At 53.5% G+C, this 25478-nt stretch overlaps 1 protein-coding gene across 1 annotated transcript; it reads left to right on the top strand.

The window, feature by feature from the left end:
- Positions 1–4220: 4220 nt before the first annotated feature.
- On the top strand, positions 4221–25310 carry STK32A (serine/threonine kinase 32A). The gene is made up of 12 exons (XM_082063251.1): positions 4221–4277; positions 8099–8154; positions 9186–9337; positions 10926–11099; positions 13684–13721; positions 18230–18319; positions 19997–20094; positions 21668–21784; positions 23359–23484; positions 24353–24481; positions 24801–24865; positions 25162–25310. The coding sequence occupies exons 1-12, from the start codon at positions 4226–4228 to the stop codon at positions 25253–25255; spliced, it is 1191 nt and encodes a 396-aa protein (XP_081919377.1). The 5' UTR covers positions 4221–4225; the 3' UTR covers positions 25256–25310.
- Positions 25311–25478: the final 168 nt, after the last annotated feature.

The following is a 25478-nucleotide window of genomic DNA, read 5'->3' as shown; positions in this document are numbered from 1 at the left end:
CTTTTTTCGCCCCCATCTGCCAGTAAGTTCATTAGACCAGTATAACTGTTGCAGTTTAACAAGCTACAGGCAAGGCGTGTAATTTGCTGGACGCGGTTGATCCCTTTGTGAAAGCGTACAGCTGCACCCCACCGGTTCTCCCGTAAGCAGGAGGTATCGCTCCTCCTCTTGTCATGGGGAGAGAAAGGCCGGAGATGTGCTGTGTCCAGATGGACAATGTTCTCGATCCTGTGACCACAGGCAAAGCTTGTGGCTTAAAGTTGTAACTTGGGTGTTATTGAGAGCCGGTGTGAGGAAGAGCTCTGCGAAATTAAACTCAGCATGGCCTGAATCTCCAGTTCTTTTCAGGAGGAAAGCCCTTAAAGAGCTAGAGACCGGAGCAATCCCGAGGGATGCAGCTGACGTCCTGGGTACCATGATGGAGCCACAAAACTTCTGCTACATGAACTCCCCCATCTCCCAAACTGTTTAACATTTTCTTATTTTCTGGTTAAACTAAGACCCAGAACAGGCAGGAAATACCCATACCCAGGTCCTCTTGCCCATGGGAGGAACTGGGGCATTATTCCTGCCAGGCATGGACCATTTTGATTCTTGAGGATAAAGGTAGCAATTATAGCTGTCAAATACAAACTGAGGAAGCTCTCCAAACCCTAAAAGGGCTTTTCATTGTTTAGGTTATGCATCTCTGCCTAGAGCTTTCCAAAGCCTTTTGTTTGAGCCAACGTGTGATGCTGGCACTGTTCCACGTGATCTGCTGGAGACAACAACCCTTTTGTGCACTGTCACACTTGAAGCTGTGTCCTTGCAGAAGGAGTCTCCTCTCGTGAGTTTTCTTAAGCAAATCTCATCTCTCATGACTTTTAAGGGCCCATCAGAGGAATATCAAGGAATGTTCTTGCTTGACCCCTGGGGCAGGATGGCAGTTTGTTTATTAATAGACAGTAGTTTGATCCTCAGCTGGAATAAATGAGTCCTTGCTTCTATATGGGTTGGACAGGGTAGCTAAAGCCAGGGGCAGATTTGCCCATCCAGAAAAACCTCGCTCCGTGCTCGTGGGGGGACAGAGCTGCTGGAGGGGAGCCCTGGGTGCTCCGGGCCGCCCCCGGGCCGCCAGCAGCGGGGACGGGCCGCGGGGGCCGCGGGGGCCGCGGGGGCCGCGGGGGCTGCGGGGACGGGGAGGCGAGAGCCGCTGGCTCCCGGTGACCCCGAGCAGGGCTCCGTGCCCGCGGCGGCGCGGGGACAGTGCGGGACAGCGCGGGTCCGCAGTGACCCACTGTGGCCAAGGCCAGAACTGCGGGCCTTGTCTCAAAGTCGATTAAACGTGTATATCGATGCCTATACTTTTGAACACGCACTCACCCACAAGGAGTAGAAAATACCTCTAATTCAGTAGAAGCTTTGGCCACCCCGTGAAAGTGAGCCCACTTTAACCACGAGAGATGCCAGCAGTGGATATTAACATCTGACCCACGAAAGACATAACATAAACTTCACCAGAGAGTAACAGCTGAGATATGGCTGCTAAGTATAATTTCACTTCTTTTAGAGCTCAGGGGTTCTGGGAAATATGTACTGTAAGTATGGCTAAATGTCTCTATTTTTGTAAGCCATTGTTAGAAATTAGTTTGGTACTCAAAACAAAAATATGGCTGGCTGAATAGTTAAAATAGTAAAAGAGTAAAAGAGAATGAAATGGGCTAATTCCTCTGACTTGCAGCTGTCCTGGAGCAAGGACTGCTCTCCCCAGGAGCCCCGGGAGTCTGAGCCTGCTCCAAGCACTCCCGAAGGCCGGAGCATCCATGCCCAAAGATACGGACAACGGGATGGAAACGTGGTGTCTGCTTTTTGACAGGATCCTTTCCAACCGGAACGCGCTCAGACAGAGGAGGTGGCACGGCCGCTGGGACTCGACCTTACAAAGAGCAAAGTAGCTCGGGCTGTGCTCAGAGGGACGTCGCTGTACTGCAGGTGTGAGCTGGGCAGTGATGAGCGTTACGGAACGCGAGCGGGGCCGCGCTGCAGGCCCTGCCCGGCCCCGGCGGGACGGGCCCCTCCCGAAGAGTGAACTCTTGCTGTGAGACCGGCTGCACCTGGGCAGCGGTGAGCCCGACCCTCCCCTTAGCAAAGGCAATTCAGACCTGTGGCGACCCTCGCGTTAAGGAGCAGACCCCAGGCTGACCAGCAGCGCAGGGAGCAGCTCGGCAGCACATCTCGGAGCGGCAGAAGGTTTTCCGTTGTGCCGGCAGATCAGAGCGGGCTGTCCCTCCGCCGGCCGCAGGTGTCACCGCAGCGCGGCTGAGGCTCCTGCGGGCGGGAGGCGCCGCCCGCGGGACGGGACACGGCGCGACACCCACCGCGCGGGTCCCCACGCGTGCGGCTTCGCCTTCGCCCGCGCCGCGAGGGGAAACTCCGCCCGGGGCGGGACCCACGGGGCGCCCGGCGGCTCCTCCGGCCCCTCCGGGACCCTCCGGCTGCGGCGGCTCCTCCGGCGCCGGCCTCTTCCGGCCGCCCCGCAGGTTGTCGCCGCCCGGGCCGGCGGCTGCTCGGCCGCGCTCCCGCCCCTCCCGAGGTAGGTGCTGCTCCGGCTGTGCTCCCGGAGCGGGGGCTGACCCGCCCCGCGGCCGGGCGCTGCGGTGATGCCGCCGGCCGCAGGGCCGGGCTCCGCAGCGCCGGCTGCCGCGGGGGCGCGGTCCGGGCGGGCTCGCACGGCGCTGCCGGGGCGGGGGCTCCAGCGGGGACAGAGCTCGAGGTGACACCCGCGACACCCGCTCCGGTCCGCCCTGAACTTAGCGGTGGTTATGGAAGAATTCAAAATGGGCTTTAGTTTCTCTGGGACAGAAATGGTGGGGTAACGTCACGTACTGCTGCATTACCGCCCAGTTTCAGCTGTTCAACAGAACAGCAGCACCTCTGCCTCTGAGCGGTACTTAATCAATGAAGAGATGAGGAAAGAAATGACCTGTGACCCCCTCTGAGTCAGTGGTCCTCTTCCGAGGAGGCTCTGTAGTCACCCAGCCTCATTTATGGCCGTTACATCTGAAGGTGCATTTTTCCTCGGAAGTGTAAGTTTTGGGGCTTGAAAAAAGGTGCTGTTGTGGCTTTGTTTCAGACTGAAGGCTCAATCCGTTCCCTTCAGAGGCACAGATAGGGATCGCAAACATTTGCTGCTTCATTTGTTTTATTGTTGGATCTTGTTTCAATTCTCTGATATGAGAAATGGAGATTTTAGTTTAATAGTTTGCACTGGGTTTTTTTGGCCTTTTGGGAAGCGCAAACTCACCTGCTCCTTGCTGGGCATGGTGAGATCCGTATGAACCGTGGCAGCAGCGTTGGCGGGCGGAGGGGAGGCTGTAAAACACTTTGGAGAGATGGTGCCTTTGTGCTGGCTCTGATGGGCTCGGTGCTGGGGGAGCCCCGGGGGAGCCCCGGGGGGGCTGGTGGACAGACCTGACCTCCCGTAGGGTGAGAGGAACAGCAGCCGCTGCAGCCGCCAATGGACCGTATGTCAGAAGGTTTTCCTTTCTTGCTCAGATCCAAACAAACTTTTAAAGAAACTGAATGGTAACTATGCCTTGATTTGCCATGACATCTTTCCATTAAGAAAAAAAAAAAGGTATGATTTTGTTCCAAATGAAAGACTTCTGTAACAGTATAAATCAAAAGGTTGACACTTAATTTCTTCTCATATAGCTTTTACACTTCCACGTGACCTTAGTAGTCAAAACTGCCTGTCTGGTTTTATCTGGCCAAGTCACTGTGTCCTTTTATTTTGGATATTGACCTCACTAGAATTAGCTATACTTTATCATCTCTAAATCGGTCATAAGATCATGGAAGCTACAAAATGTAGTGTGTTGGATGATACAGCAAACATGAGCCAGATCCTCGGATCTTTTGGTCTGTTGGTCTATTTCTGCGCGTCCCTCAGTGGGCAGCAGGTACAAGGTTATGATGTTACTGGCTTTCTCTGCTAAAGTCCATTATAATGCACTTTTTCCCTGACACTCAGTTTTGTCTCCAGAGCAGTGAACCTCCAGTGAGAAATTTGCAAGCTGCAAAATGCTTCTTAATGCTGAATGACGATGAATTTTTGCCTCCTGCCCCTCCAGGATGCAGCAGCAGAACGTTGCCTGGCTCTGCTGGGAGTGACCGCGGGTGACAGCGCTGGAGGCACCGGCTTACCGCAGAGAGGCAGGGAGAGCTGAGCCGGGCTGAACACGCCATGGGAGCAAACACCTCCAGCCAGCCACCACCCCTCGATGGAGACGAAGACGGTAAGAGCTCTCCCTATATTGCCTGGGACCGCAAAGTCCACGTGCACAGACTGACTCGGGGTCACCACAGCTCCCGTGCTGGGGCTGCAGACGCCCCCAGGTCTCGGTGGGCAGAGCCGCGTCCTGGTCGGCAGCAGCCGCGCCGGGGGGTCCCGCGGAGCCGCGCTCGGCTGCCAGGAGGGCTCGCTGCCCCCGCGCTGCGCCGGGCGCCGGGACGGTCACCGCTGGCAGGGCTGGCTTTGGGGTGTACCTGGGGCGCTGCCAGGGGTTCGAAGGCAGAGAAGAAAGGTCGCTGTTCTGGAGGCAGGAGAGGTTTGTTCTGGAGATCACGGCACGGGGGGCTGGTGTGGAGCGTGGTGGGAGCGATGCGTGTTCCCGCCCCTGCGTGGGAGACCCGCGCGGCAGCCGCAGAGCCGGAGGCTCCTGGTGACGGCCCAGCTGGCGCTGGGGACCAGCGCTCGGGCTTGGTTGGCTGGAAAGGAGAACGCGGTGCTGAGGGCGGCGCTGGGGGCCGGTGTCACTGTGCTGCCAAGATTATAGAGACAGTCATTAAAAGATTATTCCATAAATATATTTCCTGTTGCATGAGTCAGCTTGTTAACTGCCAGTATGGGCTTTCACCTGCGTACAGTAATAAAACACATATGTAGATATAAACAAATGCATGGAAACAAAAATAAAATGTATAAGAATCTAGATGATTCGTAAACTGCTGTCCCAAAGGTAGGAGCTCCAGTCGGGGAGGATGTAATCCTGATGACTGGGGTGTAAGGGGAGAAGGGGGGATGCCGGCCGAATCCCAGCCTGTCTCACTCGGCTCCTTGAGGACAGAGCCCTCGAGCGGTTCACTGCTGGCCTGCTGGGTTTCTGTAGGCTCGGGGGTCGCCCAGACACAGTGTCCACACTGGTGCAGTTGTGCTTTCATGGCCATGCCCAACATTAAAAAGTGGTAGCACATTTTTTTCCTCAAATTAGTCATATTTTAATATACTGGGGGCAGAGAAATTCACCTGAAATGCAAATGCCCCCTATTAACTTTTCCATTATCTTGCCAAATTTGTGACCAGACACTGTATCAACTTAGATGTCACAGTCCTGTCCTTATTCTAATTTCGATTAAAACTGAAACGTCCTCGGTATGGAGGGACTTGCGCCGTCACTCCCATCCTGTGGTAGCACTGGTTTCCTGAGGCTGCAGAGCGGAGGAGCAAAGGCGAGAGGAAATATCATAAAAATGCAGGAGATTTCAGTGGCGAAGGGAAGACGAGTGTCAGCAGAGCGAGCGCGTGGTGCGAGCGCGTGGTGCGAGCGCGTGGTGCGAGCCGTGCGGAGCCGTGCGGAGCCGTGCGGAGCCGGGGGACGCGGACGGGAGGCCCTGGCCCCGAGGCGTCGACCTCGCCTGTTCGGTGGAGCCCGGGGGCTTTGGCAGCGTTAACTTGTCTCTGCTGAGAACGTTTTTCATGGCTAATTGTGTTCTGTATTTTTTATCTAAATATTGTTCCTTGAACCTGGGTCTAGAAGTGCAACCCTGCTTTCAAAATGGTATTTCATGGTTATGCTTCAGTTGGTTCTTTATAGCTGTTGTATTATGTTTAGGAGATGCCAAGGAAGATAATTCGTCTGCGTTGGCATATCACACGAGTTTTGTCTCTGAAGGGCAAATGCTTTGGCTTTTTCACTGTTTGAGGTGCCATCATGCGGTGCAACGGGGCTTGTCGAAGCTGCGGGTGTGGAGTCGGGATGGAGAGCACGTGTTCGGTCCCTGATTTGGACACCACAAACTCCAGTACCCTTGGGAAGTGAGACTGAAAATCGGGGTGGTAGGAAAGCTGAAACAGAGAGAGGTTGAAACATGATCGTACCCAGTTTGAGAGCCTTAAATAAAATGTGTGCAATTTAGCTTTCTTACGACCAGCTCAGTTATAGACTCACGTTTAAAATGTTAGTGAAAACATTAATATTAAAAGACAAGGAGGTAGAGAGTGTTTACACGTTCAGGCTGGACCTCTGTGTTATTCCAGGTTTGAAAAAGGGCTTCTCTACCTAAAAGCCATTTTTTCCAGGTGTTATAACTGGAAACCGTAAACTTTGCCTTGGTTAGATTGTGGCATCCTACCTGACAAGATGACGGCAATGACAGGACAGCTGTTTCCAACTCCGCGTGCTCTAGTAGAGCGCGGGGACCCGGCGGTGTCTGCTCCTGCCGGGCGCGCGGCGGCTGTCGCAGCCCGTGCTCTGGAGCCGCTCCGGGCGGGTTCAGGGGCCCGTCTGGCTGGGGCAGTTTGACCTTCCTGCGTCGTGTTTGTGTTGAAGGAAACTCTGCTTGGTTGATTTCTTTGGAAAATACGTGTATTATTTTTAAAGAAAAAGTCCACTAGCAAAGTATGAGTATGCTTCCCTGTAGTTGTGTGCTGGCAAGGACCTGGTAGGTGTGTGTCCTGTTGTCCTTGTCTCAGCTTAGAGACAGGAGATGGCCCAAGGAGAAAAGGCTTGACTGGTATCACGTGCCAGTCTGTAACGAGGAGGATTTGTCTGTCCCCTGGCAGAGCGATTAACAGCAGCTTCCTCACCGGCCATCTCTCCTAATAAAAACCTTTGGGGGCCTGAGGGGCACGAGGCAAATTAACTCTGCAATCCAAGCCCATCGCATCAGTGGTATCTCTCAGCGAAGGGGTCACACCAGTTAAAGCTGGTGAGTTACTATAAACCCATCAGAGGCCTTTTTCTGACGCTTGAGCGCGCGTTCGTCCCGGTGCGGCGTGTTGGGCGGGTGCGGAGCCGCCCGGGCCGAGGCCGCCACGCCACTGGCACCGCGCGGCTCCTGCGGCGGCTCAGGCGAGCGCTGGCAGGTTCGGAGCGTTTGGCTCGGTGATCACTGCCCTGGCGCCTCATCCAGCAGCCGGCAGCAGGGCTCGAGCCCAGGACAGTTAACCTGAGTTTGCTGAGCGGTGATTTGATTTGCTGTTCCTCTGGATCTGTTTATTGCCTGAGATGAAACACAGGCAGCTTCATACTGGCTGAGCAGAAACACTCGATATGTGGACTCCTTCAGATCAGCACTTACAGAACAACCTCCTCTGCTGTGCAGGTGTCGCCTCCCAGCCCCTTCCCAGGAGGTGCAGGGAGGTGTTCCCGGCCCCATCTCGTGCACGGTCTGTGGAGCTGCGCTCGCTTCCCGCTGCTCCGGGAGCTGGTGCTCAGCGCTGCTGCGCGCCGGGCTCGGTTACCCAGCGGCTGTGCGCAGCACCACTGCTCCGGGAGCTGGTGCTGAGCGCTGCTGCGCGCCGGGCTCGGTTACCCAGCGCACCACTGCTCCGGGAGCTGGTGCTGAGCGCTGCTGCGCGCCGGGCTCGGTTACCCAGCGCACCACTGCTCCAGGAGCTGGTGCTCAGCGCTGCTGCGCGCCGGGCTCGGTTACCCAGCGGCTGTGCACAGCACCACGAGCGTGCGGTGACCCAGCTGCCCGTTGGCGTCTTCACGTGGTATAAATGTCTTTGTGTTTGGTTTCAGCAGGAATACAATGAGACTTCCACGTTTAACGGGCAGGGCAGAGTGTAACGTTTCCTCAGTGGTTCCCTGCCTGATCTGCTGTGGAAAACGGCTGACCCAGGGAACTTGCCTTTGCAGCTGGTCTCAAAGAAAAAGAGCCTGTTAAACACCAGGTTCTAAACAGCACGAAAATTTCCAAAAGCAACAGAAAGTTGCTGGGGTATCCCTTGTTTTTATCAGCTCTTCTCATATGGAGGAAAAGTAGAGATAATGTAATATCATCAAATGGTTGCTCAGCCATTTAATATTTGCATGTTTGCTCTTTCTTGCAGTCACCTTTGACCATTTTGAAATTTTGCGAGCTATTGGGAAGGGAAGCTTCGGAAAAGTAAGTATCTTGTGAACTAATCACCGTTTGGGCAGCTGAAAGTGGGACTGAGAAATGGGCGGATTAGAGGCTCATGTGGGAGTAAAGAATTGAACCCGTCCTGAGAAATGAGTTAATTAGAGGCTCACGTGAGAGTAAAGAAAGGAACCGTCCATTGTCAGTGGGTTTGACCTGAGCTTCAGCTCCCGGGGACCAAGAACCAGAGCCCGATTCCTCAACCATTCTGTAGCTGCAAATTATATTACAGGAGATTAAAATGAAATACTGATAAATCAAATGAGCTGAATTGCATTATGTTTCTGGATAAGCATTTTCTAAGATTCCCCACTGAACTGAACATCATGATGCAGTTTTAATAAGGAGCTACAATCACCATGAAAGGCCTGGCAGTTTTTTAAGGGGATATTTCTCTGTGCAACACAGTGTTTGTTATAGGCTGGCTTCATTTTTCTGTCGTTATGGAATACCATGCCTGTGTACACTGACAGAATTCTGGAGGGTCATTTGTCCCCTCGTGCAGGCTCAGGAACTCTGAGTCTTTCACCGAAGCAGCATTTCTTTCTAGATTGGGTGGAATATAAGAAAGGTTGAAATTCGAGCCCCAGTACTCCTCCAGCAATGCCCACGGTGCTTTGTGAGCCGAATGGAACTTACCAAGAAGGGGGCGATCAGGTGCTGCTCCCCCGTTTCTGACCTGTAGTTCTGTGGTGGAAAAGGCTCTTCCAGCCAGCAACTGATGTGTGAGGGACGGACACAGCCGAGAGCAGCGAGTGCTATTAAACAAAGTGCTATTAACGAAAGCGTTGACTCGTTCCCCATCTCCTGTCTGTGATAAATCCCTTCCCCTCACCTTTCCCCCGTGGCCGAAGGCCGGTGAGGGTTCACCGGCGATGCCCAGGGCGGGGGCGGCGCGTGCAGCCGGGACGCGGCAGCGCGGGCTCCGCAGCCACCGGAGAACGTTCGCGTGACCAGGCTGCACGAGCCCGAGTTTGCTGACAAATCTCTGATTTATCCCTCGATTGCTCACTTAGGTCTGCGTTGTGCAAAAGAACGATACCAAGAAGATGTATGCCATGAAATACATGAATAAACAGAAGTGTGTGGAGCGTAATGAAGTAAGAAACGTTTTCAAGGAGCTGCAGATTATGCAGGGCCTGGAACACCCCTTCTTAGTTAATTTATGGTAAGATATTGCCCCGCGTGGACCGGCTCGGTCAGCGTGGTCGGTCAGAGACCTGCCTGCCGTGGTGCCGCGAGCCGGTCCCGGGCAGCGGCCGCCGCGGCAGGAGGTGCGGGCGCCCGCGGTGCCGCTGCCCAGCCGGGGCCGTCCCGGCGCTGCCGCGGGCGCGCGGCTGCTCTGCGGATCGTGCGCGCCGCGGCCGGGCCCGCGGGCCGTGTGGGACGCAGGCTCTGCCTTCGGGAATCCCCATTAATCAAACGTTAACCCCTTTGCCCCGGACAAGTGTGAGGGCTGGTTTGCGTGCTCCCCGCGGTTTCCCCCCGGCGGTGTCGCTGGGACCGTAACGCGCTCCGTTCATCGCGTCCCTCGCGCAGCGGGTCCGGTCGCCCAGCAGCGCTCGGTTCGCAGGTTTCCCTGGGCACTGCCTGCTTCTCATCACCCCCAGTTCTGATGTTGTGGTTTATTTTGTACTTTAAACAGCCTGCCTTAATACCTTATTGATATTTCACTGAATTGATGCTAGTCGGCAAAGATAAAAGCAACTTATAATTGAATTTACTGACAGAAAAGTAATACCACTCAAATTTTATTGCAGAAACCCATATATCTGTAGGGGAAATGTGTACATAAAAGAGTCTCTTTCCTTTAACAGTACCTGAGAAATGCAGCCCATGTGCTCTGTTATAATTCTTTTTCAACCGCTAGCAGTGGGATTGACCAGCGGAGTGATAAAAGGTGCACTAATTCTTGCCCTTCACTTGATTCGGCGTTTTCCTGCAGTGTGCCGGTAGAAAGGGATTTTAAATAAGCCTCTTTTACTGTTAGAGCCTGACAGGTGAATTTCATTAGGACGCCAGCAACATTTCAAGGTATGTGGTCTCAGACACTACATGATCCAGCAGCCAATATCCTGTAGTTATAGGATTCTTCTGGCGGGGTGGGTAATTACATTTATTAGATACTGGATTTATTTTTGGAATGAGGTGGAACGTATCGATGCTAAACACAAAAAATGAGGCTAAAGGTCACACACCTTTGAGTAACTTTGTGTTCCTTTCTGAAATCTCTGGTACCGTGAGTGCTGTGAGCTGGACTCTCAGGCGTGAGTCTGGGGTCCTCCCCAGGGTCAAACACGCGGTCTGTGCCCTCGGTCGCCGCCGCCCGCAGCCTCCGATGAGCTGTGGGAGCCGTCCGCCCGAGCCGCCCGGCTCCCTCGCGGCTCCGGAGGGGAACGAGCAGCAGCCTGTGTGCGGGTGCTGGGTTTGGATGTGCCTTTGGTTTTCTAGTGGCCAGCAGTAACAAGTTCAGCATAAAAACATTATGTTCCTGTTCTTCTAGGGGCCTGTGGCTAATTGTTCATACAAGCTGCTCCGACTTGGTTATGGATCTGAAGCTAAATTATTGTCATCTCAATTATTTTGAGAATATAGGTGGTAGGAGTTAATTCACAGCAGGAAATGGAGCATGGAAAGGTCTTGAAATTATTATTTACCAAGTGAAAAAGTTCAAAGAAATTACGAGCATTCCCAGATGTAGCATACGTCCCTTTTAACTTGTCTTTTTTTAATATCCTCACCCTTGAACCATTCAGGTACTCGTTCCAGGATGCGGAAGATATGTTCATGGTTGTAGACCTGCTGCTCGGAGGGGACCTGCGCTACCACCTCCAACAGAACGTGCGGTTCCAAGAGGGCACCGTGAAGCTCTTCATCTGCGAGCTGGTGCTGGCGCTCGACTACCTCCAGAGCAGGCACATCATCCACAGGTCAGCGGGCGCCTCGCCACCGGTGCTCGGGGGCTCCGGCGGGCGACTCGTTCCTCTTTGTTGGGAAAGGACAAATAGAAGCTTAAGAGCTGAACAAAATATTCCCCCACGTGCATTTGCTTTTATGTAAAACACCAGGCTTCCTAGGGAAAAGCACTTCGTATACAACAGGGAGCATGTTGTTCCTCCCTCTGGGACAGCTATCATATAGCATAGTTGACTTGTTTGCTGATCCTGCAAGAGGCTGTCTCTAGTAGGTTTAATTGACTGTAGCTCGTTAATATCCATCCTCCTCCAGGGAGGGCCGACGTCAGCATTCAGAATTTCTCTGCTGTCACACTCGAAGGCGTCTCCCTTGTACGCACCGAAAGTCAGGGAACGGGACCAAATGCAGCTTTTTCCTTTGTATCAGCTTAAATCGCTCCCTAGAAGTGGTGAGAGTTTCTTTTTTGCCACCAAGATTTTTCATGGCCAGTGAAAAAATATTTGCTCTTCCCACGCATTTGAAGACATTCAAAATAACAGAGGAGGCGGAGCTTTTCCCTGGTTGGAGAGGCAGCGTTTGGCTCCGGACAGACAGACGTGCACAGACAGACATGCGGCTGTTCCCTGCTGGTCCCGACAGTGCAGCCTCAGGGGCCCAAGGGTTTGACTTAGCAGCTGCTAACAAGGGTGTGGACGGGGGGGCTAGCAGAGGGCTGATAAAGGTGGGGAAAAGCTTATCTCATCAATATCACTCTAGAAGAGCATTCTTTTGAGGTGTAAAAACAAAGTGTGGTACAAAACTTTACATGGAAACGATTGCGGTTGTTGGTAAGGGAAGGAACATGCTATCCAAGGGCTGCTGACGATCAGGGCTGTTCGTGTCCGTAGGGTTTGGTGCCGTTCTGGGCTGTGGGAGCAGGAAGGCTGGGGTGCCGGAGCATCGGGAAGGCTGGGGTGCCGGAGCGTCGGGAGGGCCCCAGGGCACCAGGGAGGTCTTGCTCCGCTGCGCTGGAGCCCAGGGGACGGCTCCTGCTCTCTCAGGAGTCTCGTCTCTCGTGCTGCTTGGTCTGTGCGGTCCCTGCGTGGGTTTCTATCGGCTGCCTGGCCGTGGCGGTCGGTCTGCCGGCCCGCGCGGGCTCTGCCGCGGGCTGGGACGCGAGCCCAGCGTGCGGGACGGGACGCTGCGCCGGCCGTCTGCGCCCGGCACCGGCTCACCAGCACCAAATAATGGATGAGCATGGATTAAACATGAATTAAACCAGCAGCCTGGGCTGCGTCTGCCCTGGGCAGCGAGGGCTCCATCCTGACACTGTTGGCCTGGCCTGAACAAACGGGGTGGGACTCAGCTATACGTGTTTAAAGTGAATCAAGTACAACAAAACATGCATGGCAGTCTGTAAAATTTGCAAGTTATTTAATTAACACTGTAATGTAAGTTGTTTAATTGACACTGTAACCAAGTGGGACGGTATTAGATTGGTAAAGTGACTCAGCTGAGTCAATGACACTGCGACATCTGGAGCTGGGAACATCAGGAGCCAGGCAAGCGATTGCTTGTTTTGTCTGAACAAACCTGTGCAGAGGCAGCAAACACAGACCCATGGCTGGAATTATTTCCACCAACATATAGAAGAGTGAGGAATATTTGTTAATTTTTTCATGCTAGGAAATTATCTAGCTAGTTTATTTAAAAAATAAATATACAAATAATCAAGGTGCCTGTCCCTGTGTGACGGGGATGGCACGAGGACAGTGACTGGTATTTGTAACCCGCTGGTCTGGGTGAGAAGATGCCATAGAACTGTAAGCTGCTACACGATAACCAGGTATATAGCCTTTTCTTGGTTCCAGGTGGCTGGGTGAGTTCAAACCTGATCTTAGTGACGGCGTTTCCGAAGATAAAGCGCTGAAGGAGCTCGTTTGCCCCCGGAGCCCCGTGGGGCGGGTCGCGCCGGACGGCGCGGTCGGTGCACCGGCTGCCGGGCCTGGCTCAGCGTGGGAGCGGGTGAACGGGACTGGTGTAATTAGCTCATTAAAGCCAGGTAATGGCTTGTAAAGTCACTCAGGCGGACACAGGTGGCGTATCAGGTGTACCTTGTTTCCCTTCAACAGAAGCATTTCCCTGCAGCACTGCTATAGGCATTATTATTCTGTTCTTTTGTTTCTGTTCAGGAGTAAAACTTGTGAGGAACCTTTTTGTTTCTAGAACAAAGATGTTAATCTACTTTTATTTTTACTGAGGAAATGGGCTCTCGATATAGTATTGAAACAGACTAAGAAGTAAAAAGAAGGAAACAATAGAAGCAGCTCTGGCGTTGCAAGTGGACTGCCTGGTGCTGCTGGACAAACCGCAGCGTCCCTCGCAGCCGCGGCCCTGCACCACTGGCTCTGCTCTTGCCTTGCAATTATTCTCCTCTGCCCAAGTCAAAGTCTGCAGGACCATCAGAGTCGCAGAGCCCCAGCAACGGCACCTTTAGGGCACCGTGTCCCTGCAAGTGTGTTCCCCCAGAACCTGCCTTCCCCGAAGTGACCGCAGCCCTGTTTCTTGTCACTCTTCCAGGCTAATGGTGTCTCCCCTTCTCTGCTTTTTTTCTCCTAGAGACATCAAGCCCGACAACATTTTACTGGACGAGCATGGTAAGTGCCAGTCGCTTTGTGGTCGTGCATAAGCATAAACATAAGTGCTCCTGAGCTGGGGGTTCAGCCGGCGCCTCCTCTGGCTGACATAACGCGTCTCCAGCAGGTGTTAGCAGGGGTCACACGTTGTGCTGCTTGTGATCAGGTGCCCAGCAGACCTTGTTTTAAGACCTGGGCTGGTTATATTATAGGTGTTGCTGTCACTTTTTCTTCAGTCTTTTCCTGAGGCAAAGCTCTAGCTGTATTCTTGCATTATTCTCTAGGCACATTATTTTTGTCCTGGTAAATGCTCTCACAGTGAAGACTTGTCTGATATCTATTAGCTTTTAACTCATTAGGAAAGCACTTTGTCATTTCATATTTTTTGAAAATCTGTGTAAATGGTTTGTTTTGAGAAATCTTAATTAGCAACTACAGCAAGGCGCTCAGAGTGAAAAAGTCAGTGCAGGGACACGGCACATCTGAATTCATCATCCCTTCAGGGGTGTTACAGAGATACTGAAGCTCACAAGGAATCGCAGCGTGACCAGAGTTGCCTGGCAGCACCCGAGCCCAGACTCCACCTGTTTTGCATATGACCTCTAATTTCAAAGTGCTGCTAATTATTTATTTAGGAGCTGTCAGCAGAGCTGCAGCAGCCTCTGTCCGGCCCCGCTCGGCGCTGCTGCCTCGTGCGCAGACCGACGCACAGACCCGTCCTCCCTCCCGGTCCCGCCAGTGCCCACCGATGCCCTGGGACCTGCTGGTCCGGCCCCGGCCCCGGCACCGCCACGGCCCCGGCACGGCCCCGGCACCGCCACAGCCTCAGGCCGTGCGGGGCTGCTGCCGTCCATCCTCACCAGCAGCCCCTTGGTGACCTGTCGCCATCCTCCGCTGGCCCTGAGCCCCGCAGGACGGCTGACGCAGCCACCCGAGAGGGAGCTGGGAGCACTAGAGCCGTGGAAATGTAGGTCAGCGTCCCCCAAAGAGGGGAGAAACAGGGGAAAAAAGATCTGCTCATCTCTGCAGTCGCGTTCAGCTCAGCAGGAACTTCTATAATGACACTGCAATTTGGGTTCATTTTTGAGACTATTATCTGCTCGCTGTGATGTTTTAACTGCCTGTTCCAGGGGTTTCAGTTATTTTCTGTGGATGTACCCTTGACTTCAGTGTCCTTCTGACTCTGACTGCTTGTACATCTTCCCTTCATCCATGGCAGCAAAGGTGTGTCCTCTCGTGCATACAGAAAGCTTTGTGCACACACCGTTCAGTCCTTCCCCAGAGCGGCTGTTATTGTAGCATGATTATCTATATTTAGCTTAGGAGATTGTGCTTGTTTTTCAGTCTCTCTTTCCCCCTGGAATGGAGCTGAGCTCCCCATTCCCTCTTCTCTCCCTCCACCAGGCTTTCACAACTGCAATCACAAGATAGATGCTATTTGCTAACATCAATTTTTTATAATGTTCTTGATGGAGACCAGTCCCCTGAGAGTGTGAAGCACTCAAAGACCTTCAGCAATCAGACTTCAGTCCTTCAGTTTTTTAGACTTTTCTTGCCACCCAGCTCTCTCTTTGCCCATTGTCCTTCCCAGCTGTGAGACCTTTCCACCCGCAGCTTGTCACCCTCTCAGATTTGCACACCGAGAGGCGCCTGTGTCTGTCATGAACTGCAGCACCTTTCTGCTGGTGTCCATCACCGGGGCTGCAGGAACCCTTGTGCGCATCATCCGACCTTCGTGCAGGAGCCTCCTGCAGGTGTTGGACACACCTTGAAATGAGTTGTCCTGCTGTGACTGTCACCAACGCGACACACGCCTCATGTGTTTGCCTCTGTCACCCTGGGCAGTGACTTTCTGTATTACCATATCCATTTCAGCTAAGAAATTAGAGAGCCATAAGTAAAGTGGAATATCAGGCAAATGTCTTTCTGTGCAATAAATAAAGCAGTTGTTCAAGACCAGAGACTTGGATCAGGTCCCACAATGAAGCAACCCTTAGCAGGTGACCACCTTCAACAGTCATTCCGAGCACAAAGTGGTTTCCTCCTTTAACGTTAAGTCTGTTGATTTGGCTCGATGACAGCACAGCTCACCTGGGAATAAAATAGTATAACAGATGGCAGCTTCCAGGAATTGTGGCTAATTAATCAGGAGGTTTTGGCCAGGTCATTTGTCTAATAAAATTGAAGGAAAGCCCTGTTTCATCTCTGTTAGAGCTGAGAGGTTTTTGCAAGAGGCTGAAATGGCTTTGCTCGGTATTATTTCTTGTACTGCTGCCGAAAGGCTCTCCAGGGCCACACTAGATGGGTGAGTTCATGCCAATGCAGGCACTGCACACGTGCCCTTCGTCTCTCTAATCTCAGGTAAGAGAGGCACAGCATGGTCTGTCCAAGAGCCGCCGCGCCCCCCAGCTCCTGATGTCTCTGCTTTCATAGTCTTCAAAGCGTTATCTTAGTTGAATCTGCTGAAGCCTCATATTTTTTGCATAAAAGATGCTCTAGAAAGGTGAAGGAATTATGTGGTAGCAGATGCTAAATGTAATAAGAACGTTCTTTGCCATAATGCAGAGCAGAGGGTGGATGTGAAAGCAGCGGTCCGGGCAGCCAGGGCGGGCTGTGGGCAGGACGCTGTGCCCGGCGGCGCTGGCTGAGGGGCTGCGGGCGGCGCTGGCTGAGGGGCTGCGGGCGGCGCTGGCTGCGGGCAGCGCTGGCTGAGGGACTGCGGGCGACATGCTGGCAGCCAGAGAACAGCAGCCCTGCAGGGTGACCCTGGAGGGGCTGCGGGCGACATGCTGAGCAGCCGGAGAACAGCAGCCCTGCAGGGTGACCCTGGCGCTCCGCAGCAACACCCGGCGCCGCCCCCGGCCACCAGCGCCCGCCGCCCCGTCCCCCGGTCTGTGACGCTGCCGTCGCTCTTCAGCCTGTTGTGCCACCCGGAGCCGCCTTCCTCAGCCTCAGGGACTTCATTTGGTCATTTCCCAAGTGGGCTAGTTTATAAAACTTGTGATTTATTTGAAGTGAATCATTTAAAAGATGCATACAAAGAAAGGCACATTTGTGCTTGGAATATCAAATTCTTCTTAAGTCTTTATGATTCACATTTATGAAAACAGCTCCTAGGAAGTAGAATGAGAGCTAGAGATGAAAGGAAAAGCAGTGCAAGGACGTAGAGGACAAGACAGTTGTGTGTCACTCTTTTCTCTTGAGTCCTCCCCGGTTACTTGGTGCTGCTGTGCGGTGGGCAGAGAGCAGAGAGCACCCGGCGGGCGCTGCAAAGCGTGTGTGCAGAGAGCAGAGAGCACCCGGCGGGCGCTGCAAAGCGTGTGAGCAGAGAGCAGAGAGCACCCGGCGGGCGCTGCAAAGTGTGTGTGCAGAGAGCAGAGAGCACCCGGTGGGTGCTGCAAAGTGTGTGAGCAGAGAGCAGAGGGCAGAGAGCACCCGGCGGGTGCTGCAAAGCGTGTGAGCAGAGAGCAGAGAGCAGAGAGCACCCGGCGGGCGCTGCAAAGTGTGTGAGCAGAGAGCAGAGAGCACCCGGCGGGCGCTGCAAAGCGTGTGAGCAGAGAGCAGAGAGCACCCGGCGGGCGCTGCAAAGCATGTGAGCAGAGAGCAGAGAGCAGAGAGCACCCGGCGGGCGCTGCAAAGCGTGTGTGCAGAGAGCAGAGAGCAGAGAGCACCCGGCGGGCGCTGCAAAGCGTGTGAGCAGAGAGCAGAGAGCAGAGAGCACCCGGCGGGCGCTGCAAAGCGTGTGAGCAGAGAGCAGAGAGCACCCGGCGGGCGCTGCAAAGCGTGTGTGCAGAGGGCAGAGAGCAGAGAGCACCCAGCGGGCGCTGCAAAGCGTGTGTGCAGAGAGCAGAGAGCAGAGAGCACCCGGCGGGCGCTGCAAAGTGTGTGAGCAGAGAGCAGAGAGCACCCGGTGGGTGCTGCAAAGCGTGTGTGTTCTCGCTGTTGAAGGTAATGACCAAGGGAGTATGGTCACAGTATCTCCATCGGCAGAAAAAACACTTTGATTTGGTCTCTGTGGTCAGAGGAAACGAGCAGTTCAGCCACCCTCTGTTATTGCAGAGGACGGTGATGAGTCTGCAAAACACAACGTACAAAACATCTGATGCTTTTGATAAGGAGCCCGGCTTTGCCGGGGATGGGCAGGTTCAGGGCCTCGGCAGAGGCTGCCGGAGGCCGGGAGAGGACGGCCCCGTTGGATCCGGAGAACCGGACTGAGCTTGGATTGAGGACCCGTGCTGCTGCAATCTTCTGGGAGAAAAGTTCAGTTCTCCTTCCCTCCAAATTTAGGAAGACTCAAAACAATCATTGCTAAATGACTTCTTGGAGAACTCCATGGTTTTGTTCCCCAAAGGGTAAGTGAGGATCTAACAAGACACCTCTGTAAGCAGCAATGTTTTCTATCAGTTCTCCAATCAGAATATTTTTTTCCTGGAAACTCCTTTCCATAGCTCATTTAAGTTTCTGATTCAAAGCTGTTTCTAGTGAGAAATTAAAGCAAATCAGGTTACGCATTAATCTCTGTTTTTCAGGACACGTGCACATCACCGACTTCAATATTGCCACGATGCTGACCAAAGAAGTGCAAGTCACCACAATTGCTGGCACGAAGCCGTATATGGGTAAGAACCGAAGACAACTACGTGTTCTTGAATTGCTGTTTTACGGGTTTGATTTGAGAGCTGTGGCGGGAGACGTGAAGTCCTTTTTGACGGGAGTTTGAGCACTTTGTCTGAGATGAGGAGCAGCCGGGTGAGGTGCTGCCGGGAGCCGCGCCGGTTACACCCCGACGAGCTGGAAGCGCCCATCGGGCTGCCGGTTCCACACGCAGGGCAGGGCAAGCGTGCTGCAAACACGGGTGTTAGTGCCGAGGGGCCACGCCGTGCGGCACGTGCAGCCCCTCATAGGGGACCGCAGAAAACTTGCCGTTTGCTTACAAGCCGTATCCGTGCGGCTGCTGGCTTTTCAGATAGCAAGAGGCTGCTGGTTACTGCTCGTGCAAGCACAGTTAGCTTAAAGCAAAATGACACGGCCATAGCTGCGAGCACCTGGGGCTGGAGCGTGGGGGTAATGAACCGGAGAAATATCTAATGCTTAAAGAACTCTTGTGCAAACATTACATAGCAAAGTCTTTGTAGCCACAAATTCAACTTTCCTAAGTGAAACAAAAATACTAAGATAAAATAACCCCTCTCACACGAAATATACGCTTTGGTATCCAGCAGCACTGTCTGTCAGACCCACCTGATGCAGCCTCCCTGCAGCCGTCGCACCGCGGGGCCGCTCCAGAGCACCCCGGGCACCTCGGTTTGCCGAGATGCGCTCTCACCCTCGTCGCGGTGCGATCCTTTCAAAAGGCACGCACGCTCAAACGGAAGGCGTTGCTCCCTGGTCTGGTTTATAGAGCAATCCTTGCTTCCCAGCTCACACAAGAACTCTACAGTATTATTTTCCTTAATCTCGAAAGGGACATGTATTGGCCAAGAGAATATTTCAGTCTGTGCCTCCACCCACTTGCTATTAGCAGGTAACCTCCTCATAAAAAGCCGTGGCTCTCGGGCTCCGTTCAGTTAAGATGAGGTTTTACCTGCCGAGCGTGCAGTGGGCACTGTGTCCGGGTTCACGCTGCACATCGGTGTTTCTGCAGAGCTGCTTTGCTCACCGTGCGGGCTGTTGGAGGCTCCGCCACACGGAAGCACTGCAAATAGGAACAGAGAGGTGCTGGGGTTCTAGTGCTTTGTACAACGTAGGGAATTAATTTGGTCTGGTGATTCTCCTCGTAATTACAGGAATTCTGTGAAGCATTCTGTAATCCACATGAATTGCATTGTGTTTATTGCACATTAAATGTTCCAGTTACAAGGTGATAGCACACCTGTTTCTCAAGGCTGTCCCATCATTTACGCACGTTAACTAATTAAGTTTTGGAGCAGTCCACTGAAGCAGAAATTACTGACAGTCCCATTTCACCAGCGGGGAGAATAAGGCCCAGAGGAACTGAAATGCCTGTCTGGTTTTTAGCAGGGTAGGAGATGTTCCGCTGTGCTGGCTGCCGGTGTGGTCGGCGGGCAGGGCGGGGGTTCCAGACGTGCCCGTTCCATCGCAGCGGTGTTCCGGTGAGGGGCCGATCTGCCTCCACGTGCTGCTGCTTCAAAGAACAAAGCGAAGGCTGCCCGAGGCGCGGTGGTGGGACCGTGCTGACTGGCACCCAGGATGCTCCCCGGTGCGGATCAGCCTTGCTGCGCCTCACTGCCGCCTGGTTACAGCGAGGCCGACTTTCCTCTTCCTGTGTTTTGCAGCCCCTGAAATGTTCAGCTCCACAAAACCCACGGGCTACTCCTTCGCCGTGGACTGGTGGTCGCTGGGGATCACCGCCTATGAGCTGCTCAGGACCCGGGTACGGTGCGCACCCCCATCCGTCTCTTTCCTTGGACACTCGGTTGGGAGGGTTGATGCTTTGTAATGGGGACGGAATGGCCGAGCTGAACTCAAGGCTTTAAGGGTTGTTGTGGCACAGAAACCACATCTTCAGGGTTCCCGTGATGGTAGTGGGAGCTCCAAGAGGAACCGCGGCAGCACCGAGTGACAGCACCTGAACGAGTGACAGCCCCGGGCAAACCAAACCCGAACCAGTGACAGCCCCGGGCAAACCAAACCCGAACCAGTGACAGCCCCGGGCAAACCAAACCCGAACCAGTGACAGCCCCGGGCAAACCAAACCCGAACCAGTGACAGCCCCGGGCGCGGGCTGAGCCGGGCAAACCAAACTTGAACGAGCCACAGCCCCGGGCGCGGGCTGCAACAGGGTTCACTTGGAGCTCCCTCCTGCAAGGAAAGAAAGGACTTAAAAAAACCAATAGCAAGTTCTTGTTGCTGTCGTAATAAGAAAATAAGACTGGGCAGTTTGAGCAAAAGCAAACCACGATGTGTTAATCATGCCCTGCCTGTCACATCCGCGTTCTGTTGGTAACTCAGGTAAGGCTGGGGGAACCTTGCAGACAGATGGTTAGATCAGAGGTTTGGAAGTGCTGAGTAAAAAGAATGGGACAAAATTATTTAAATTACCTTCTTCTAAGCTAAGGTTGTTTAAACCTTGTGAGGCTGGGAAAGTCCTTTTAGTACAAGAGTATGCAAAACAAGATTTTAAGAAACTCTATCATAAGTTTTTGCAGAATATCTAAAAAATGTTTTCATGAATCAATCTTAAATAACAGATTTTCAAATTAATTTGAGTATTGCAAATTGTGAGTGATCAAGTTAAGATACATGAAGGGGCCATGGTTGTCTGACCTGCTGGGTAACTAAAGCCATGCGCTCCCTGTAAACATATTAATATCCTATTTGAGTTTTCCACTGGTAATGTTAAATGAATTGCGGGACTGGTCCTTGCAATGGCTTTTGACTTGATGGCACCATTTCTAAAGATGGGAGTAGAGATGCTGTTAACACGATGGTGGCACCGATGGGGAAGTGAGGGGAGACCTTGAGGTCCACCTAGTGTCAGGCCATGTTCAGCACAATGCATCTGATCTGATCTCACAGTTCACAGATGCTATATTTCAAATGTATTTTTAACGCCCTGGACCCCAGAAATACCGTAAAAATCTGGGAATCACAAATCTTTCCAAACGGAGACACTGGGCCGCTGTAAATGGTGCTCCCGGGCAGGCAGGGAGCGGGAGGCCGGCAGCCGGGCGGTGGGGTAACCAGCAGACACAGCCGGCCGGGGGCCCAGGGTTCGCCCTCTGCCTGTGCTGCTGTTTGAACATCTGGCTACGTCCTTGTTCATGCTGACGTGAGTGCTTTGTTCACTTCAGCTGAGCCGTGGTCACGCTGGGAGGGACTTTCAGCAGGAGGCTTGAGGAGTGCAGAGAGATGGTTTTGGAGCTTCTGTACTCTAAAAAGATTTCCCAAGCAATCTGAAAAAAAACAGACAAATTAAAATGCTTTCCCTGCGGCATTTTTCACAGAGGCCGTATCATATCCGCTCCAACTCTTCCGCAAATGAAATCGCTCAAGTCTTCAAGACGGCTACAGTGATGTACCCGGCGGCTTGGTCCAGCGGCATGGTGTCGCTGATCAAAAAGGTGAGATGTGCCTGCGGCTCGGTGCGGTGCGGTCGGGATTCACTGCAGGTGGTGTCCAGAGCTGCTGTCAATGACCTTCAGATGGCGCCGTGTGGTGAACGTCAGGGTCCCGGGGTGGTAGGCACGGAGATGGGACAGCCAAGCGGTGGGACAGCCAAGCAGTGGGATAACCAAGAGGTGGGATAACCAGGCGATGGGATAACCAGGCGGTGGGATAACCAGGCGGTGGGATAACCAGGCGATGGGATAGCCAGGCGGTGGGATAACCAGGCGATGGGATAGCCAGGCGGTGGGATAGCCAGGCGATGGGATAGCCAGGCGGTGGGATAGCCAGGCGATGGGATAGCCAGGCGATGGGATAGCCAGGCAATGGGATAGCCAGGCGGTGGGATAGCCAGGCGGTGGGATAGCCAGGCGATGGGATAGCCAGGCGGTGGGATAACCAGCCGCGGTGCTGCCTCTCGGAGCGTCTGTGCTGCGAGCGCGGCTGCCTCCAGAGCGTCTCTGGGACACGTGCGGCCTCCGCGGCCAGAGCTCCTGCTGCGGCTCCGTGTCGCTGGCACGACGCAACCTGGGAGCAGGTGTCAACACATCTGTCCAGAAGTTTGGCAAGAAAATGCATAATTTTTTATTATTTTTAAAAAACATTTTTCCCAATAATGAAAAGATTTGCAAGAAGTACTGATGCTATTGAAATCCTTTGATACCACGAGGTTAAGCTGTTATCAAAATTGTTTCCAAATCATTACTGGAATGATTTGGAAACTGAAATCATGGCTGAATTGAAGCCGTATCTTCACTAAACAAAACGATTGCTCGACAGAGTCAGACAGTTTTGCACCCAGTGGCAGCAAAGCTGAAATACCGGACCCTGCGCAGTAGCACAAGCTGCAAATTTTGGAAAGTATGTAAATAGTTTTCTAATTTTCAAATAAGTGTAGGCAATAAAGTAGCTTTCATCTATTTTTGTTCCAAATAGTATGTAGAAATATTTTGTCCTCCCTAATGAAATACTCTCAAACTTTTTAAAGAAAATGAGATATCAATTATTTGCCGAGACAGAATCATGACATATTTTCTGAGAATAAAATTGAGGAATATCTCCATTTGCTTGAAATTGAATGGAGCTAGTATTTCATTACTTCCAATGGCAATATAGGGGTATTTACTGCAGACGTTCTCTGTGTGGTTATGCTGGGAGATTCTCCCTGGACCACAACACGCCGCAAGCCATGCAGGCTCCCTTGTGAGTAAATAGCGCAATGTCGCAGTTATTTACATTTCCAGCTGCCCCTTGGCACCTGGTCTAACAGGCACATGTACTATGCATGAGGCCAGCCGCGGTTCTGCCCTGGCTCAAACATCACCTGCATTGTTGTATTTATAACGTCCCAGGCGAGTTTTCGCTGAGGACGCAGCGGGTGCGGGGGTGCGGACTGAGACACCGCGCGCTCCGAGGGTCCTTCCCGCAGCCCGCACCGCGTCAGCTCCGGCACCGGGGCGCTGGGTCTGCCCGGCCTCCGCCGTCGCGTCTCAGCGCCTCGCTGTCCCGCCCCTCTCGTTGAACGCTGCAGTTGCTCGAGCCGAACCCCGAGAAGCGTTTCTGTCAGCTGAAGGATGTCCAGGACTTTCCGTACCTGTCAGATGTGAACTGGGATGCTGTTCTCCAGAAAAGGATCACGCCAGGATTCGTTCCCGTGGTAAGGCAATTGGAGTTTAAGGGCTCCTGCTGAGCCTGCCCTCGGGCCTGGCTCCGGCTCACGGCAGCATCTTACAAGTTGCCACAAGAGCATCGATGTGGTAAGACAGGGAAAAGAGAGGCAAGGGCAACGTTGTCACTCTCCTGTGGGTGTAATAACGAGTAATGGGAGGTGATGACAAGTGCAGGTGTCCCAAACAGACCTGCCTTGTCCACGGTGTTCCCGGCCCCAAACCGCCTCTCCGAGCTGCTCCGCAAACGCCAACGAGCAGGCGCAGGCTCGTCCGCAGCCTGGACATCGCCTGCCCCGCCACGATCATTGTGTCTTCCTGTGGTGACTCCCCCAACAAGCCACGGTTCATAGGAAAATAACAAATAACAGTACATTAGTGTTCCGGATCCTTTTTTAATTGGGTTAAAGCAGCACAGAAGTAACGTAACCCTTTTGGAAAATAACCCAAGGACTGTTGTGTGCAGTGTTGCTCCGACAGTTTTGCAGCCAAACAAAAGGCCTCCACTGAGACTATTGGTTAATTGTGTGTATTTTCCCCCTCCGTTGCTGGTTTTGTCTGTGGTGGGTGCACACGTTGCTTTAAAACCAGCCCTGCAGGCTGCTGTGCTCCTCCAGCAGAGGCACCGTCCCACGGGCTCGGACCCACAGCCCAAGGGCAGGGTAGGAGCAGTGAGCACAAGAAGAGCGACTGCCACACCTTGACAGTGTCCCCGGCTGAGGGCCCTGATGAAATATGTAAGAGGTACAGCAGGTGCTCTGGCTACGGGTGCGTTTGTAATTAGCTTTACTTTCCACACAGTCCAGCTCCCAGATGCAGTGCGATTAGTGAGAGACTCTCCACCCTCTCTCCCTCCAGAAAGGCAGACTGAACTGTGACCCAGCCTTCGAACTGGAAGAAATGATCCTAGAATCCAAACCTCTTCACAAGAAAAAGAAGCGCTTGGCTAAGAAGGAGAAGGACGCCAGCAAAGGCAGTTCCTCCCAGGTGAGGGCACGCGGGTACAAACTGCTGTCGGGGAATTCTCCCATTTCCCAGGGAACCTGATTGTCCTCCGGCAAGACCACAGCAGACTGCCTGACCAGGCTGCTTTTCCCTTGTGACCAAGACTCTTTCACATCCGGCTGGGGGAAGGCAGCACCTAAACACAGCAGTTCTGTAGAGAGCCTCAGTGGTCCCCGCTGCAGTGCTGAAGATGCTCTGTCCCTGCAGATATCTCTGTATCTCTTTGAAACTGTCCTTGTAATGTCTGTCTTTGTCAACTGTGAATGCATTCCCCATCTATTTTTCTATTTGCATGTGAAAGGCCTGCCATCTTCAAAAGCACCTAGAGATGCTCCAGAGGGACTTCATTGTCTTCAACAGAGAGAAGTAAGTAGCCAGGGAGGCAGCAGCAGAGGCTCTGGGCTCTGAGCGCCGGGGCCTGGGTGGGGTGAGGAGCTCAGAGCCGGTGGCTGAGGAGAGCAGGTCCTGGGGGGCTGGCTCAGCCATCACCTGTGAGGACCCACCCGGCACTGCTGTTCTGAGCTGGAGGCCACAGCCACCAACTGCATTAATTGCCCTGTTGGTGCAGGGGCCCCAGGCAGCCCCTGCGGGCGAGTGGCGGCTCCCGCAGGGACCCAGGCCTGGGCTCCCCCTCACAGCTCCCCCGTCCCTTTCTCCCCAAGAGCGAGACACCTCCACAGCGACACCCAGGAGAGCACAACCCTGGCCAAAAGCAGAGGTGTGTACCGGGAGGACGACGAGAGCAAGGACCTCTGAGAGCAGCACAGCCTCTGCCGGAGCTCACCCACCCGCGCGCCGTCACCGAGCCGGGCGCCGGCCTCGTCCTCCAGGACACCCGCTCCCTCTGCCTCCCACCCTGGCGGGGGCAGCGGCCGCAGGTGCTTCCTCTGCGGTTTGCCACGGTCGGTCACACTCGAATCCTGTTATTTCGCTTTTCTTGGTGGCAGGAATGTGACCATGACAAAGGATGCTACACCCA

The sequence above is a fragment of the Streptopelia decaocto genome, assembly GCF_964273445.1.
Source record: "Streptopelia decaocto genome assembly, chromosome: 12".
Lineage (NCBI taxonomy): Eukaryota > Metazoa > Chordata > Aves > Columbiformes > Columbidae > Streptopelia > Streptopelia decaocto.
This window is presented reverse-complemented; position numbering and strand designations above follow the sequence as displayed.